General features: G+C 37.3%; 1 protein-coding gene across 1 annotated transcript in view; it reads right to left on the bottom strand.

Moving 5' to 3' along the window:
• Positions 1–17,618, bottom strand: part of LOC150079477 (late secretory pathway protein AVL9 homolog) — a 269,555-nt gene that overhangs the window by 154,499 nt on the left and 97,438 nt on the right. Inside the window, exon 7 of the mRNA XM_090383082.1 lies at positions 11,957–12,942. Coding sequence (XP_090239208.1) covers positions 11,957–12,942 — 986 coding nt within the window. The remainder of the gene's footprint in view (positions 1–11,956; positions 12,943–17,618) is intronic.

The raw sequence follows: 17,618 nt of genomic DNA on the forward strand, positions 1-17,618 counted from the left end.
TTTCCATTTTGAGAAAACTTGTCCTGTTCAATCAGCTTCAACTTCTCGAAAATCTGCTACTAATTCCTTAAATGCCAATCTTCAGGTAATTATCCAGTGGGGCAAAGACAACTTAGTTGATTTCAGCCCTTCTAAAACTCAGTCTTGTCTTATATCTCTCAAAAAGGATTCTTCTGCTCCTATGCTTATCTTTAGTGACACTCCGATTTCTAGGCAAATTGATATATCTCTTTTGGGGATTACCCTTACATCTAATCTCTCTTGGCACAAGCACATTACAAATATTGCTTCTTCTGCATCTAAAAAACTTGGTTTTCTCTTTCGCTCTCGGCTTTACTTTTCTTCCAAACAGCTGCTCACTCTGTATAAATCGCAAATCCACCCTGCCATGGAATACTGTTCCCATATCTGGGGTGGTGCCCCCAAAGCCTCTCTCAGGCTTCTTGATTCTATTCAGAAGAGGGCAGTTAGGTTAATTAATGATTCATCTCTAACAGTCTCTCCACTCGCTTTCTCATAGACGCACTGTTTCTGCTGCATGCCTCTTCTACAGATACTTCCATGGGCACTGTTCTTCTGAATTGGCTTCTATAATTCCCGCTCTCTCTCTCTCTCTCTCTCTCTCTCTCTCTCTCTCTCTCTTTCAAAACAGTCCGAACACGTGCCGCCACCATCCAACATCCATTTACTGTCCAACTTCAAACCCACAGAACCAACTTTTCATCTTCCTCATTTAATCATTCAACTGCCGTTTTCTGGAACCACCTTCCTTCATATGTATTTCCTGAAAATTACAATCTACAGAAGTTCAAGTCCAATGTCAACAAATATCTTCTTTCATGTTCTCAACCTCCAACCCAAGCACGGTACTATAGGTTCTAATACCACTCGTGTTTGGGGTTCACATAAAAAAAAAAAAAAGTAAACACATGGGTTGTGTTAGGGTAGCTAAGAAAAAGAACAGGTGCATGTATACTTACGTGTACACCAATGCTAGGAGTTTAGTAAATAAATTTGATGAATTTGAGGTATTGCTCAAAACATCAAAGGCAGATATTGTGGGGATTTCACAGATGGGGTGTCACACAGATATAAGGAATGCAGAACTGGAATTTGGGGAGTACAATGTCTACAGAAAGGATAGACAGGGTAGGAAGGGAGGAGGGGTTATGCTATTAGTTAAGAAATACATAAAATCCAAGGAAGTGAAGCCAGTCGACACTGCTGGACAGTGCAGTGTCGAGTCAGTTTGGTGTGACATAAGCATTGGGAGATCAAAATTGAGAGTAGGAGAGTGCTATAGGCCTGGTGACTCTGATGAGTGTAGTAGGAAGCTGTACGGGGAAATAGAGTGGGCCAGTAAATCAGAGAGTCTTATAATGGGGGATTTTAATTTCCCAGATATTGACTGGAATGTGGGGGCTGGTCACTCACACACTAGCAAGGCTTTTGTGGATTTATTGGATGATTGTTTTCTACATCAGCATGTTTGGGAGGCAACTAGAGGGAGTAATACTCTTGATTTGATTATCAGTAGTGATTCTTCGTGTATTAAGAATCTGCAGATAAAGGAACCACTAGGTGGCAGTGATCACAGTGTGTTGAAGTGGGATTTACTCAAAGAGGTAACTACCATCAGGGGTAAGGGGAAGAGTTTTGGTTTTTGTAAAAGCAACTATGATGGTCTGAGACAGTATTTAAATTCTATACAATGGGACCAAATGATGTTACCAACAGCAAATTCAAAATGGGAGGAATTCAAAGAACTTATCTTGATAGCTACTAGGCTTTACATACCAACTAAGAAATATTGTTCAAGGTTTAAGGCCTAAATGGATGTCAGATGAACTAATGAGACATATGGCAGGGAAGAAAAATGCATAGGATACATACAAATTAACACGTGACACAGAAGCCTATGATAGATACAAGTTGATCTGTAACCAAGTTACAAAGGAGGTTAGGCAGGCAAAGGCAGATTATGAGAAATCTTTGGCAAGGGATGCAAAGAAAAACAGCAAAGAATTCTTTACTTATGTAAACTCTAGAAGGAAGGGGATGAATCAGATTGGCCCACTTGATATCGATGGGTCAACTGTTGATGATCCTGCTCAGGTAGCTAACAAACTGAATGAATATTTTGCATCGACATTCACACATGAGGAGTTATACAGCGAGGGGAATGCCAGAGGTATATTCAACTCTGGCAGTAAGCTAGAGAATCTTGTAATAACTGAGATTAAAGTGGAGGAGAAATTGTTGAAGATAAATACAAGAAAGGCACTTGGGGTGGATGGGATCTATCCAGTTATATTAAAGGAGGCAGCAAGGGAAGTAAGCAAACCTGTAGCCATAATTATGAGAGCTTCTTTGGACTCAGGGGAAGTACCCATGGACTGGAGATGTGCAAATGTGACCCCAATTCACAAAGGAGGATCAAAGGGCGACAAGTAATTACAGACCTGTTAGTTTAACTTCTGTTCCTGGAAAATCAATGGAGGCACTGGTTAAAGAAGCACTGCAGGATCATCTAGACAAGACTTCAGTTATAGCTCAGACACAGCATGATTTTGTTAAGGGGAAGTCTTGCCTGACCAATCTGATTGGATACTATGATGCAGTCACAAAAGAACTGGATGCAGGGAATAACTTTGATATTATATATTTGGATCTTAGAAAGGCTTTTGATACTGTTTCACATGGAAGACTGCTGCACAAATTGGAGCAGTGGGGAATTGGAGGCAAATTGCTGCTATGGATAAAGGGGTGGTTGAAGGGAGAAGACAGAGTGGTAATCAATGGGCACTGCTCATTGTGGACTAATGTTATTTAGTGGAGTCCCCTCAGGGTTCAGTATTTGGTACATTATTGTTTTCTGTATTTATAAATGATATTGATGATGGTATATCAAGCTTAATGTCCAAGTTTGCAGACGATATGAAGGTTGGCAGGGTTGTCAAGGACACCACTGACACTATGCTACTGCAACAGAATCTGGAAAGGTTGAGCAGATGGGCTGAGAGGTGGCAAATGAAGTTTAACATTGACAAATGTAAAGTGCTACACATGGGAAACAGCAACTCCAGAGCAACGTATCAACTCTGTGGTACTACACTGACAGTGGTAGAGAATGAAAGCGACCTGGGGTTGGTTGTGCAGGCAGATATGAAGTTTTCTGAGCAGTGCAGACGAGCTGCAAGAGTAGCTCATGGTGTATTGTCAATGATATATAGGAATTTTTCTAGCAGGGATAAGGAGGTGATTATTCCCTTGTATAAGGCAATGGTCAGACCACACCTAGAGTACTGTATACAGGTCTGGAGGTCTTATTTCAAGAAGGATGTAGAGATGCTGGAACGAGTACAGAGAAGGGCAACAAGATTAGTGAATGGAACAAAGGGGTGCTCTTACGAAGAAAGGCTTAAGTTTTGCAAATTACAGTGTCTGGAGACTAGGCACCGGCGAGGTGATCTGATAGAGGTGTATAAAGCCTTGAATGGTTTGAGCATGCTCAATGCTGATGGGATTCTTCCTCTTGCTCGGAATAATCACCTGAGAGAGCATAAATTCAAATTGAGAAAAGACAGATGTAGGATAGACGTGAGGAAATTTGCCTTTAGCCAGCGGGTGGTTGGTTGGTGGAATAGACTTCCACCTAAATAAGTTTAAGGCTCAGCTGGACAGGTATTTCGAATGAACAGAGGAGTGAAGTGGAAGTGGTTATTTTTTATTTATTTATTTTTTTTTATTTATTTATTTTTATTTTTTTTTTTATTTTTATTTTTTTTGGCTCATGCTGCATAAGCTTGCTTTCTTGCATCAAATGCCTCTACTAATGCTAATGTACTAGTGCATGGAGGTTATACCCAGGATTACTAACAGTCCCACCATCCTGAAGGTGCAAGCAGAGGATTTGGCTGTCACAGACCGTCCAGACTTCGCCGAAATTGGGTCCACTTGATTTGAGTGTCACCCGAATATCAGTTCCATCAGCGTTTTAGACTCCCAGGTAGCAAGTATAGCTTGTTTGGCATATCTGAGAGAATGTCTGTGACAATCTCAAGGACTAATCCTTATTACAAAAAATATTTCCCGAAGATATGCAACCATGTGCTATAATGACAAGAGGGGGAAGCACCACACTGGAACTTTCATGTACATAATTTCCTCAATAAAAAATTTCTCACTTATGGATTGTCCCGCTCCCTCATTCTCTATATATCGCACCTAGGATTTCTTTGTATGGGGATACATTAAGGACAAGGTATATGCAAAAACAGTTAACAACATCCCAGAGTTAAGAAGTTGAACAAGCAGTAATTTCCATTTCTCAAGATATACTTCAAAACATTAAAATGAAATCAACTATCATCTTGGCATTATATGTTACCAAAGGTGCTATGTGATTGTGCAGTAAGAAATTCTTTGAGTTGCTCTATTAAGTTCATCAAACCATTTTACAATACCTATTACAAAAATTTTAATTGAACTTCTTAATCAGGTGAATAATTTATAGACACTCAGTATTAAGTGGAATAAATGTATGTATGCAAAAATATAATAACTAGTATTAGCATCAGTAAAGGCATATGATGCAAGAAAGTAAGCTTATACGGCACCAGCCAAAAAAAAAAAAAAAAAAAAAAAAATATATATATATATATATCCTTCCAATTTCACCCATCCATTCACTCCAAATGTTTGTCTAGTTCTGCCTTGAATTTATTTAAGCTGTCAACTTCTACAGCGACAGATGGAAGTTTGTTCCGGCAATCAACCACCCACTGGCTAAAGGCAAATTTTTGCACATCTGCTCTACAACTGTCTTTTCTCAAATTTGAATTTATGTCCCCTCAGAAGATTAATCTGGGCAAGAGGAAGAATTCCATCAGCATTGAGCTTGCTCAAACCATTCAAGGCCTAATATATCTCAATCAGATCACCTCACAGGTGAATATTCTCCAGACACTGCAATTTGCAGAACTTAAGCCTTTCTTCATAAGAGTAACACTTTGTTCCATTCACTAATCTTGTTGCCCTTCTCTGTACTTGTTCCAGGCTCTACATCCCTCCTAAAATGAGGCCTCCAGACCTGTATGCAGTACTCAAGGTGTGGCCTGACCATTGCATTATACAAAGGGATAATCACCTCCTTGTCTCTGCAAGCAAAATTTCTATATATCATTCACAAGATGCTACGTCTGCACTGCTCAGAGAGCTTCTTATATGACTGCACAATTAACCCCCGGGTCTTTTCCATTCTGCACTTCCCTGAGTGTTGTACCGCAGAATTGGTACATTTTTCTTGGGTTACTGCTACCCACATGCAGTACTTTGCATTTGTCAATGTTTTGGATGCAATTTATCAACTGCATCCAGTTCCTTTGTGACCACATTGTAGTATCCAATCAAATCAATCAGACAAGACCTCCCTGTAACAAACCCTTGCTGTGTCTGAAGTATTACTGCAATCTTGCCTAGATGATCCTGTATCACCTCTTTAACCAGAGGTTCCATTATTTTCCCCGGAACAGAAGTTAAATTAACAGGTCTATAATTATTTGTGTCGCCCTTTGTGAATTGAGGGTACATTTGCACATTTCCAGTCCATGGAGACCTCCCACAAATCTAAGGATGCGCTCATAATTATGGCTAAGGATTTGCTTACTCCAGATGCCTTTCTTATCTTTAACTTCAACAATTTCTCCTCCACTTTGCTCTCGGTTATTACAAAATCATTTAACTTCCTATTAGTTTGATAAGCTTCAGGCCTCCACTTTCCTACAGAATTCCTCAAGTGTGAATGTAAATGCAAAGTACTCATTTAGTTTGTCAGCTACCTGAGCAGAATCGTCAACAATCGAAACATTGATATCAAGTGGACCAATCTGATTCATCCCCTTCCTTGCAGAGTTGACATAAGTAAAGAAGTCTCTACTGTTTTTCTTTGCATCCTTTGCCAAAACATTTCTCGTAATCTGCCTTCGCTTGCCTAACCACTTTTGTGACTTGATTACAGACTAGCTTATATCTACCATAGGCTTGTGTCGCCCGATAATTTATATGCATCCCATGCATTTTTCTCTCCTGCCACTTCTCATTAGTTCGACTGACATCTGTTTAGGCTTAAACCGTGATCAGTATTTCTTAGTTGGCATGAAAAGCCTAGTAGCTGCCAAGATTAATTCCCATTTAGAATTCGCTGTTTTTAACATTATCAACTGATCCCAATGTATAGAATTTAAAAACTGTCTGAGACCACTGCTGTCACCTTTACGGAAGCAAAAACCCTTCCCTTTCCCTTAATGGTAGTTACATCTTTAAGTAAATCCCACATCAGTACACTGACTGTTACCTAGTGGTTCCTTTATCTGCAAATTCTTAATGCACGAATAATCACAGCAGATAATCAGATCGAATGTATTACTTCCTCTGTTTGCCCCTCGAACATGTTGCTGTAGAAAATCCTCCAATGAACCCACAACTTCCACTGAATATCTGGAAAGTTAAAATCCCCATTACAAGACATTCTGATTTTCTGGCCCACTGTATTTCTCTGCACAACTGGTTGTTGTACTCATCAGAGTCATTAGGAATATAACATACTCCTACTTGCATTTTCCCCTTCCCAGTGTTTATGTCACACCAAACTGACTCAACACTGCACTGTCCACCAATGTCAACTGGATGCACTTCCTTAGATTTTGTTTTTTAACTAACAGTTTTTCTATCCTTCCTGTACATATTGTACTCCCCCAAATTCCAATTCTGCACTCCTTATATCTGTGTGACACCATGTCTCTGATATGCCAACAATATCTGCCATTGATGCCTTGACCAACACTTCAAATTCATCTAATTTATTTACTATACCTCTTGCATTGGTGTACATGCAAGTATACATGCACCTATTTTTACACTTAGCGACCCTTACACAGCCCATGTATACACTTGTTCCATGCTGACTCCCAACAGTTCTTGAAATCCTTAGCATCTTGCTCTCTATGCTGCTGCTCATTCCAATAGAAGCAGTGCAAGAATCATATTTTTACCTCTGCCTGCAGCTACTGTTGATCTTTTAGTCTGTGAATCCCCCCAAGCTAACAGTTTCCTGACCCACCTAACACTGCCCCGTAGCATCAGCAAATATTATTGCATCCTTTCTATTTAAGGGTGTATATCTTATACCTGTAGAAGCAGTCTTCTGTATTAGCAAGCACAGAGCATGCTAAAAAAAAATTGTACCCCGTGAGCCTTGCACAATCTCTCCATGGTCGAATGATTAACAAGGCTCTCATCATATACTCCCTCCTCTTACATCTGGGTAGAATTGCAGACATTTTCAAATTTAACCCTAACTCGTAACTTTTTTTTTTCAACATTGACCTGCATTTATTAAGTAAATCTGTAGATATGTCAGTCCACAATGCAGTCTTTGTAGTAAAGACAATAATTCTGGTATGTGAGTATATTTATTGGTTTTATTTTTAATTTTTGGTTATTTATTAACATTTGACCTACAAATATTAATCATTTAGCCATTAAAATTTTGTCTGTTTATTAACTCTTAACCATAATTATAAAAGCTTTCTTGGACTTAGGGGAGGTCCCATGGACTGGAGATATGCAAATATGTCCACAATTCACAAAGGGGGGGGTACAAAGGGTGACACGAGTAATTAGAGACCTGTTAGTTTAACTTCTGTTTTGGGAAAATTAATGGAGGCACTGGTTAAAAAAGTACTGCAAGTTCATCTAGACTAGACTGCAGTTATACTTCAGACACCATAGATTTGTTAAGAGTAAGTCTTATCCGACAAATTTGATTGGATACTATGATGCAGTCACAAAGGAACTGGATGCAAAATATAATTTTGATATCATATACTTGGATTTTAGGAAAGATTTTGATACTGTTGCGCATGGAAGACTTCTACAAATTGGAGCAGTTTGGTATCAAGGGCAAGTCGACACTGCTCTTCGTGGGCTAATGTTATTAGTGGAGTCCCCCAAAGTTCGGTGTTGGGTCCATTGTTTTCTGTATTTATCAATGATATTGCTGAGAGTATATCAGGGTTAATGTCTAAGTTTGCAGACGATGCAAAGGTTAGCAGGGTTGATAATGACAGTAATGATAGTATACTACTGCAACAGGACCTAGAAAAGTTGAGCAGATGGGCTGAGAGGTGGCAACTGAAGTTTAACATTGACAAATGCAAAGTACTGCATATGGGTAGCAGTAACCCCAGAGTAATGTACCAACTGTTTGGTACTACACCCATGGTAGTAGAGAATGAAAAGGACCTGTGGGTATTTGTACAGTCAGATATGAGGTTTTTTGAGCAGTGCAGACAGGCTGCAAGAGTAGCTCATGGTGTCTTGTCAATGATAAACAGAAATTAGCAGGGATAAGGTGACTGTCCCCTTGTATGAGGCAATGATGAGGCCACATTTTAGGAAGGATGTAGAGGTGCTGGAATGAGTACAGAGATGGGCAACGAGATTGGTTAGGGGAACAAAGGGTTGCTCTTACCAAGAAAGACTTAAGTTCTGAAAATTGCAGAATCTGGAGACTAGGCACATGCAAGGTGATATAATTATGGTGTATAAGGCCTTGAATGGTTTAAGCAAGCTCAATGCTGATGGGATTCTTCCTCTTGCTCAGATTACTCACCTGAGGGGACATAAATTGATGAGGAAAGAATTGTAGAATAGATGTGCGGAAATTTATGAGAATTGCTAACTAGTCTCAAATAAAGAGATGTTTAAGAATCCGTCAATGTCTGAATGAATTTAAACCCAGACTTCTTGAAATGGGTAACAAGTGGCCAACCTATTACAGTGTTATGAAGTTATTCGCTTACATTGGTAAGCATATATTTTGGCATAATGTAGTATGAACTGTGGCATTACAAATTCACCATCTGATAAGCAGATTTTAAGGTATGAATACAATTTTGCCCTATTAATGGGATGGTTAAAATTTATTTATTCAGCTGATCGCCAGACCTTCAACCAAAAGGAGTTGCCAAATCTCACTACTAGAAGTAATAAGAGACTTGGTATTTATTAAATAAATACTTAACTGATATTTAATACTTTCTAATTATATAAGTTAAATATAATTATTTTTAAATATAAGTTAAATATAAAAGGGCAAATCAATAAGTAATGCACTATAAGCTGTAGCACCTTTATTATTTCAGATACTGTAACCATATTTCATATACATAAAATACAATCTTTCAACTTTGTGAAAATGTCACTCAATGTAAGAACCACCACACTTGCATTTTCTCCAGCATTATTTCCAGGTAGTGAATGCACTTTGGTAAAAATCAGGAGGCTGACATTTACACCAATGTTTAATGTCAGATATGAGTTCCATATCACTCTCAAAACACCTTACCACGCAGTTATGCCTCCAGTCTACCAAACAAAAACAATTCTGATGGGGTGAGGTCAGGACTATAGGGTGAGGGAGACATTATACTCAACCCCCGGCTGGGCAATCTTTGACAGTGTCATGTGTGCTGAGAGAGGCCTTGCGTTATCCTAATGAAATGATGTCCTGCCAATTCAGTTCAGGTCTTTTGGTTTTCAGAGCTCGACTAAGCTTTTCCAGGGTCAAGCAGTATCTTTCTTTATTGATGGTTGTTCCACTTTCCAAGAAACTGACAAAAATCATTGCCATTTTGATCCCAGAAGAAGGTGGCTATAAGTTTTTTCAACGATTTAGAAAGTTTTGGCTTTTCGTTTACACGTGATGGGTGTGCCCATTTCATGGACTGTCATATGGTTTGTGGGTCATGTTTCATTAAATGTGAAATACTCAGAACCACCAGCACCAAACCTCTCTAGCAGATCGTCACAGATCTCTTCGCTTGAAGCCATCATCTTTCACGTGAGCAGCTTAGACAGCCACCGAGAACAGATTTTTCTATTTTCGCGGTGTCCATTACATTGGTGCTTATGCACCTGTCATTTTGAATGAACTGGTTCTTCATTTTCACTGTTTGTAATAGATGTTGTTCTTTCAGCTCTTGGTTTGTCCTTGTTGCCGAAATCACCTTCTTGAAACCATTAGAGCCACCACTTCTGGACATCTGTCTGATTACCACAGACTACCAGGAGTTTTCAATGGACTGTTCACCCAATTTTAACAGGAACTCCGTCACACACTGCTGCCGGAAACAGCTGTCACTCTGTCCAACCATATCTTCAGATCTAAAAACACTAGAAACATGATTTTAGAAACATGAAATTAGGTGTGTTAATGGATAATTGGTAGTACAACAAATGTACATCATAAATTGCACTCACTCACCCTTCCTTATGAATGCATGTGTGAGTAATTATGCATTACTTACTGACCTGCCCTTGAACTTATATATAAGTATTTTCTGGACTATGACACATTTTCATGTCACCTAAAATTCCCAAATCTGTCTTCTTATGGTCCAAAGCTATATCAAGCACAGGCAGTAATGTGTATATCACTGCTCAGAGACAGTATGATTGAATGTTCCAGTGGCATTTAAAAAAAAAAAGTCAGCTCTTTTATTAACTTACCATTTCAAATCAAATAGTTGTTGAATTAAACAGATGTAATTCAAGGTGTGGACATCTATATTAACAAATACATTAAAACATTCATGTGTGAGGCAAAAATCAAATGGATAGGGCCCAAAATCACAATTTGACACCAACTGTTTCCTAGATGTGTGAATGGGTAAAAAATTAGTGAAACACAAGACAGGTGCCATTTCTTTCAAGGAATGTGGAATCAGCATTGTCCTCAATGGCCCTGAAGATGACATGTACTTGTACATGTCATCTTCAGGGCCATTGAAGACAGCTTCATTTTAAAATGACATTTTGTTTTGTAAACATTTGTGAATTTGTTTCAAATACGAGGTGGTATCAAAAATTTTATACCCTGACTAGATAAAACATCAGTAGGAAGATGTTGTTTTTAATATAAGTTGTCTACATATTCAATAACTAACGTGAAATTTCATTCCCATAGGTGATCATACACCAGAGGTGGAGCCCAGAATCTGAGGAAGAACGTTATGGTTGACAAAACGGAGTATCAAACAGTAATCAAGTTCCTGCATTTGCAGGGCAAGAAAGCTCAGAATATTGACAAAGAAATGAAAACCGTGTATGGGCAGAATTGTCCATCCTATGACACTGTAAAAAAGTGGAAATGGGGGTTTCAGTGTGGTCATACTTTCAGGGGTCATAATTCCAGGTGTCTTTGATGAGTCAAGAAAAGGAAGGCCATCAACATCCACAGACAGTGAGATGGTTGCAAAGGTTGAGCAGCTGGTGCTGACAGACGTGTGACAATTCTTTTCATCGCAAATGCAGTGAGAATTAGTTATGGGTCTGCCCACAGCATTTTACATGACCATCTGCACATGTCTAAGGTCTCCACATGATGGATTCCAAGATTGCTGACACCTTTGCAGAAGCCGTTAACCACCACCACCACCAACTTTGTTGATCAATGCGGCTTCAAACTACTGCAGCACCCACCCTATTCTCCTGACCTAGCACTGTCAGACTTCTTGTTTTGAGAAATGAAGAAACCATTGCATGGATGCCACTTTGATTTGTCTTAGGAAGTCATCAATGAAGTGGAATTGTGGTTTCAGGAAAAAAGTGCTGACTTCTATGATCTAGACATCAAACAACTGATTCACAGATGAGAAATGTGTTACTATACATGGAGAGTACATAGAAAAGGATTAAAAGTTCCTGAAGTTTCACCTTTCTAGGGCTATTATTTCTAGGTAAGGGTACAAACTTTTTGATACCTCTTGTACATGCAATAAAACATTTTTTTTACCAAAATTTGCCTTCAAAAATGTGTGCATCTTATTGTTTGTTAATTTAATTATATAAGTATAAAAAAAAGTTGGGAAATAAAGCTAGTCAATAAACTCACCTTTGTAAATAATGGTAAGGGTAATCCACAATCATCAAGTTCCATGTTCAGGAGATCAGCAGTATTAGGAATAGAAAGAGTGAGAGGGGTACTGTTTTCTCCAACGTTTTCTGGATTTGAGAGACTCCATCGTCTACCATATTCTCCTCCAGAAGCAATATCACTGTTATTCTGTGTCAAGACTGTTGATGCACTACTACGCAAAGGAGATGCTTGTGTAGGACGGTTAGTTTTTGATTCTGAAGTAGTCTCATCTTTTGAATTTAAAGAATCATCTTTAAATTTTAATGAAAAGAGTGCAGAAACTTTATCACCATCTAAAATTTCATCAATTTCATGTAGTAATTCATCCTCTTCATCTAATGCTGCTACCGTGCTATCGATATTAATTTCTTTTCTTTGATTATTTCCTGAGTTTGACTGTAAGTTATTATCTAATTTTGGCTGTCTGTTTTCCAGTGATGATACTGTTTCTTCTACTACCGTTTGATTCAAAGAATCAATTTTTTCCCAGCCTTCATTTTCTGTATCACAGCTGCACTGGCTAGTTCGTTTAAAAGAATCATTAATATTACATTTCTGACTAGAATTCTTCTTTATAAATATGTCATTATTTGAATCCTTTTCTATTAAACACAATTCTTTATCCCCACATTCAACTACAGTTTCAGAGTTCAGTTCAATTATATTACAAGACCCCTTACCCTCTGCAAATGTGTAATTACAATTGCTTAAATCATCATTCTGCAATGTATGAATATTTTCTAAAGAACTTTGCATTTTCTGTGTCTGAATATCATTTCCTTTCTCTGAACAATCCAAAAAAGAATGACTATTCATCTGAACACTTTCTAATGAAATATCATTGTTATTTTCATTATAATGGACTTCTAAATAATCATGTTCATTACTTATGCGCAATTCTGGAGAAAAATGCTTAGGATTTATGCTTGTTGCAGCTTCATTTAATCCTTTTTCAATCATTCCTGCAAAGGAGAAAACCAGACTAATAAGTGTAAAAACAGTTGCAGATTAAAATTGTCACTTAGTGGCAATAACAAATAAAAATACGTGTTTCATAAACTGTGAAACAGGCTTTCTTAAGCATATTTAACCCAGCAGTGCTCATGTCCCCAACTGTAACAATAATGCTCATACTGCATCTGATAAGTAACCAACTTTCTTATTAGGTACATTAGCATAGCGTGCATATTGTGCTACCATGTCCATCCATCCATCCATCCATCTGCATGTAACAATTCAATTCCAGTGAATAGATTTTCAAGAAATTTTATATATGGGTCCATCCAAATTTCATTAAAATCAGGAAAACAGAAATCCTGCAATTATTATTTTTTTTTATTTTTATTTTTTTCTGTACTCATGTAATAAATCAACTCCCAGTGCACTGATTTTCATGAAATTTTGTTGAACCTTCCTAAATTTAATTAAAATCAGACCAATAAAAATCCAGCAATTATTATATATATATTTTTCATACATATTACATATTATATATTATATATTATTTTCATACATATTACATACTGTAGCCGAAGCACTAGACATTGTCTGTTGCCATGAGCTGGTTGGAGGAATGAATGGACAATGTGGCAGATACACAGAAACAATTCTTCAAATAGGCCTCTGGGATTGGGTATATTCATGCTATGATTTTTAGCGTTTCTCACCAACCATTGAAGTAAAAACGAAAACCAAAATCTTAAAAAGCTTTATATTTACAATAAATTTACAGTAGATCAAACAAAATAAATGTGATTATACAAATAAAATGTTACTGATAATAAAATAGTGAATTAAGATAGAATAAAACAAATGTAGTTTACAGTGAATGTACAAATAAAATGATAATAAAATACTGAATTAAAATGCAATAAAATATACTAGATTAAAAGCGCTAAAATAACTGAAGCTTTCAAAGGCTTCTGCCTTCTTTCTCAACAGTTGAGACACATGACACACTTGCTGCTCAGCATTATATCTCATTTTAAAATGCAACAAAACATCTAATAAATGCATGCTAATTCAGACAGACTAAATGGGTGACTTCATTGCTATTACGTCCAGATAACTGATCAAATATAATGTGACAAGTTAAAACTAGCTATGATGTTGTTCAGATGCAAAGTCAGTTCCAAATATGGTAATGCTACCATCCAGCAATTTGCTTTTTCTTTTTTTTTTTTTGGTAGTTGTTGGCACAAAGGCTTCTGTGGCCATAATGCACCTCCCAAGGTTTTTGCAGTACTTTGATCCAAGCCCAAGGCGGGAATCGAACCCATGACCTTTGGGTTGCCAGGCAGGCACTTTACCCACACGGCTAGCCCGGTCGGCCAATTTGCTATTACATAAACTTATATTTATTAATTATATGTTATTGTATGCACGTAATGGAACTAAAGGGTTATTATAACTAGTGCAATATACCATGATGCAAGTGATGGACAGGCTCCTGCAAGAATAAGCAGGATAGCAATACTTAAAACATAGATAAAATAAAAAATGAAGCAGAATTAAAATTAAACAATTAAATAAAATGAAATGTCTTTCATCCTATCATTTGGATTAAGTATTTGGTAGTGCTATCCCCTGACAAGTTATGGCTTGACATCTATGTAAGATAACTGCCTTATTCCATTTTATTTCATTGTTTATTTTTAATTTTACTTCATTTTGTATTTTATCTATGTTTTAGAACATTGCTACACAGCTTATTCTGCTGGATGGCTGTCCATCATTTCCAAATATGTGTAATAGTGAATGAACTGGCTATCACGGCATCTACATTTCCATTACATATGTACAATATACTGAGGGTGTGTGAGTGAGTGAGTGAGTGCATGTATAAAATAATATTCTTTAATAATTCTAAAAGGTATAACTACAGAGACACCTGTAATAGAAACCACAGGAATTTTATAATACCAGAAAAGCATTAAAATGGGTAATTTGACACTGAAAGTGGAGAGAAAAGCTTCTGTGCCAAGAGAAAATTTAGTCCCAATTAGAATAAAACAAATATTGCTCAGATGATTAAAGATTAAAGTTGATCATGAAGTGATCAAGTTCAGAGCCTTGAAGATTACAATAATAGGTCTTGTCAGATAGCACTACTCCAACTAAGTTCTTGTCTGTAGTTAATATTATACATCTACAAATACAGAACAAGACAACTTCTTGAAGATTGTAATTATTGCATTTGGAAAGAATCTGTTTAGTGATTTTATCCTGTTGAGCCTTTAGAGCAGAAGTGTTTTTTCTAAGTGACCCCCTATAGGGATTCTCCAGCTGAGATATTCTCAAACATTAATGTGATCCTGAATCTGAGCATAAATGTTAATAAACATTTTCATGTTGACAATTTTGATTCTTTGTAATGGATGTATAGATAAGGTAGCTGCACACTGTAGACTTGAGATGGTTTTCAGTAGGTAGATCACTCATTAGCCCAGTTCAGAACTAACCATTTAATACTTTGAATTTTCTTGAAGGAGGACATAACAGGATATAGACCAAAGAGGCATAGCAGAGAATAGATACCAGAGAGGCATTAATGTACTTCCTTCATTATATTGGTCTTTGTATGTGTTCTGCAGAGATCCATTTTTAGGTTCAAAAATACTTTGAGTGCTTTTGAGTAGAGATAGGATCTGAAAAGCTTAGCTTCAAGTCAAGAATAGCATCTACAAACAGGATAGAAGGTGAAGGATTGAGGTGGTGTTCATCAATAATGGAGCTAAGAGCAAGAGTTCTATGACCTACAGAGAAGATGGTATTTTGATTTTGTGAGGTTGATTGCAAGGCTGAAGAATTTTCAGTAAAAGATGGTTTTCCAGTTGTTGATTAAGTTTACAATTACTCAGTGATGCTGAGAAATTCCTGGATACATGGAAAGCACAAAGATGTCATCTGCATATGAGCCAAAACAAGGGTTGTCTTCAGAACAGAACAAAAATGGCTGTGAATAGTAGAGCTGATAGGATCCCTCCTTGTAGAATTTCACATTTAGTTTGTCTGATGACTGTCTCATTAGTTGCTATAAAGCAGGGGTGGCCAACGAGTCAATCGCAGATTTAATTTTGGTCGATCGCGACGATATTTAAATATACAGTCAACCCTCGATTTGTGAATCTTGTGCAATGAAATTTTTGAGATGGTAGATCGCGGCACATTTTAAAGGAAAAAAGTAGATCGCATCACAAATTAAGTTGGCCACTCCTGCTATAAAGGATAAGTGTCTACTAACAAAAGCTGATCCATATATCTCACAGTAACTCTTAAAAATCTGGAGCAAACATTAAGTTTGTACTACACTGAAAGTTGCTGTAAGATCAAGAAAGACAGTATGGCTGGTCCATTCAATATTCCAATCTGTGAGGATTTTCCACAGAAGTGACTGCAGGCAGGTGAGAGTAGAGAAAACTTTCAATGTATAATGAATTTATTTGGATCTATCATAGAGGATATGAGCTGCAATGTTTTTATATGGCACTTCTCAATAGGGTTGCCAGGTCCTACATTTTTCCCCTGTAAGCCTTACGTTTTTTTGGTTTATTTTACTGTTTATGTTTTTAATTTGCCTGTAAGTAGGTTTCTTCCTTTTTTTTTTTTTTTTATCTTTTTAAAATGACAATCATGTTTTAAACATTCTGACAAATATAGTTAAATGTTGGTTGCTAACACAGATGACGCTGCAACTATTCAAAAACTGTTCTGTCAACAATGTTTTTTCAACAGTTGCCTACCATGAGAAAGGCGGAAGAAGTCACAGAACATATTGCTCTTTTACTTTCATTGTCCATCGTGTGGGAGAAGGATGCAATGTAGTTTATCACGTGTTGAAATGTGTAGTTATTAATAAGTTATAGTAAGGAATATTTAAGTTTATAGAAATTTAATGTACATTGTGCACTATTATTGGTATTTTTAAATATAAAAATACCAATTCGAAGAATTGGAATTGGGGGGGGGGTACAATTTGTACAGAAAAGATAGAAAGGGAGGAGGGGTGCTGTTGATTAAGAAAAACAAAATCCAAGGAAGTGCATCCAGTTGACATAGATGGACATTGCAATGTTGAGTCAGTTTGGTGTGACATAAGCACTGGGAAAGCAAAAATAAGAGTAGAAGTGTGTTATAGGCCTAATGAGTACAACGAATAATTGTACAGACAGAAAGTCCCATAGGGTTTGGCATTGAGCCCACTATTCTTTTGAATATTTATCAATGATATTGATGAAGGTATAGCAGCGTTAGTGTCGAAGTTTGCAAAAGATACAAAGGTTGCCAGGGTTGTTAATGACAGTAATGGCAATGTGCTACTGCAACAGGATCTAGAAAATTTGGGCAGATGGGCTGAGAAGTGGCAACTGAAGTTTTACATTGACAAATGCAAATAACTGCATATGGGTAGAAGTAATCCCCAGAGGAATGTACCAACTGTGTGGTACTACACTTAGGGTGGTAGAAAATTAAAGACCTGGGAGTAATTGTGCAAATATGAAGTTTTCTGAGCAATGCAGACAGGCTGCCAGAGCAGGTCATGGGGTTTTGTCAATGATATTCAGGAATTTTGATAGCAGGGAAAAGGTGATTATCCCTTTGTACAAGGCTGGTTGGTTGGTTCTTGGGTTTTATTGGT

The sequence above is a fragment of the Mastigoproctus giganteus genome, chromosome 10 (genome assembly GCF_048544385.1).
Source record: "Mastigoproctus giganteus isolate SK-2022 chromosome 10, ASM4854438v1, whole genome shotgun sequence".
Taxonomy (NCBI): domain Eukaryota; kingdom Metazoa; phylum Arthropoda; class Arachnida; order Uropygi; family Thelyphonidae; genus Mastigoproctus; species Mastigoproctus giganteus.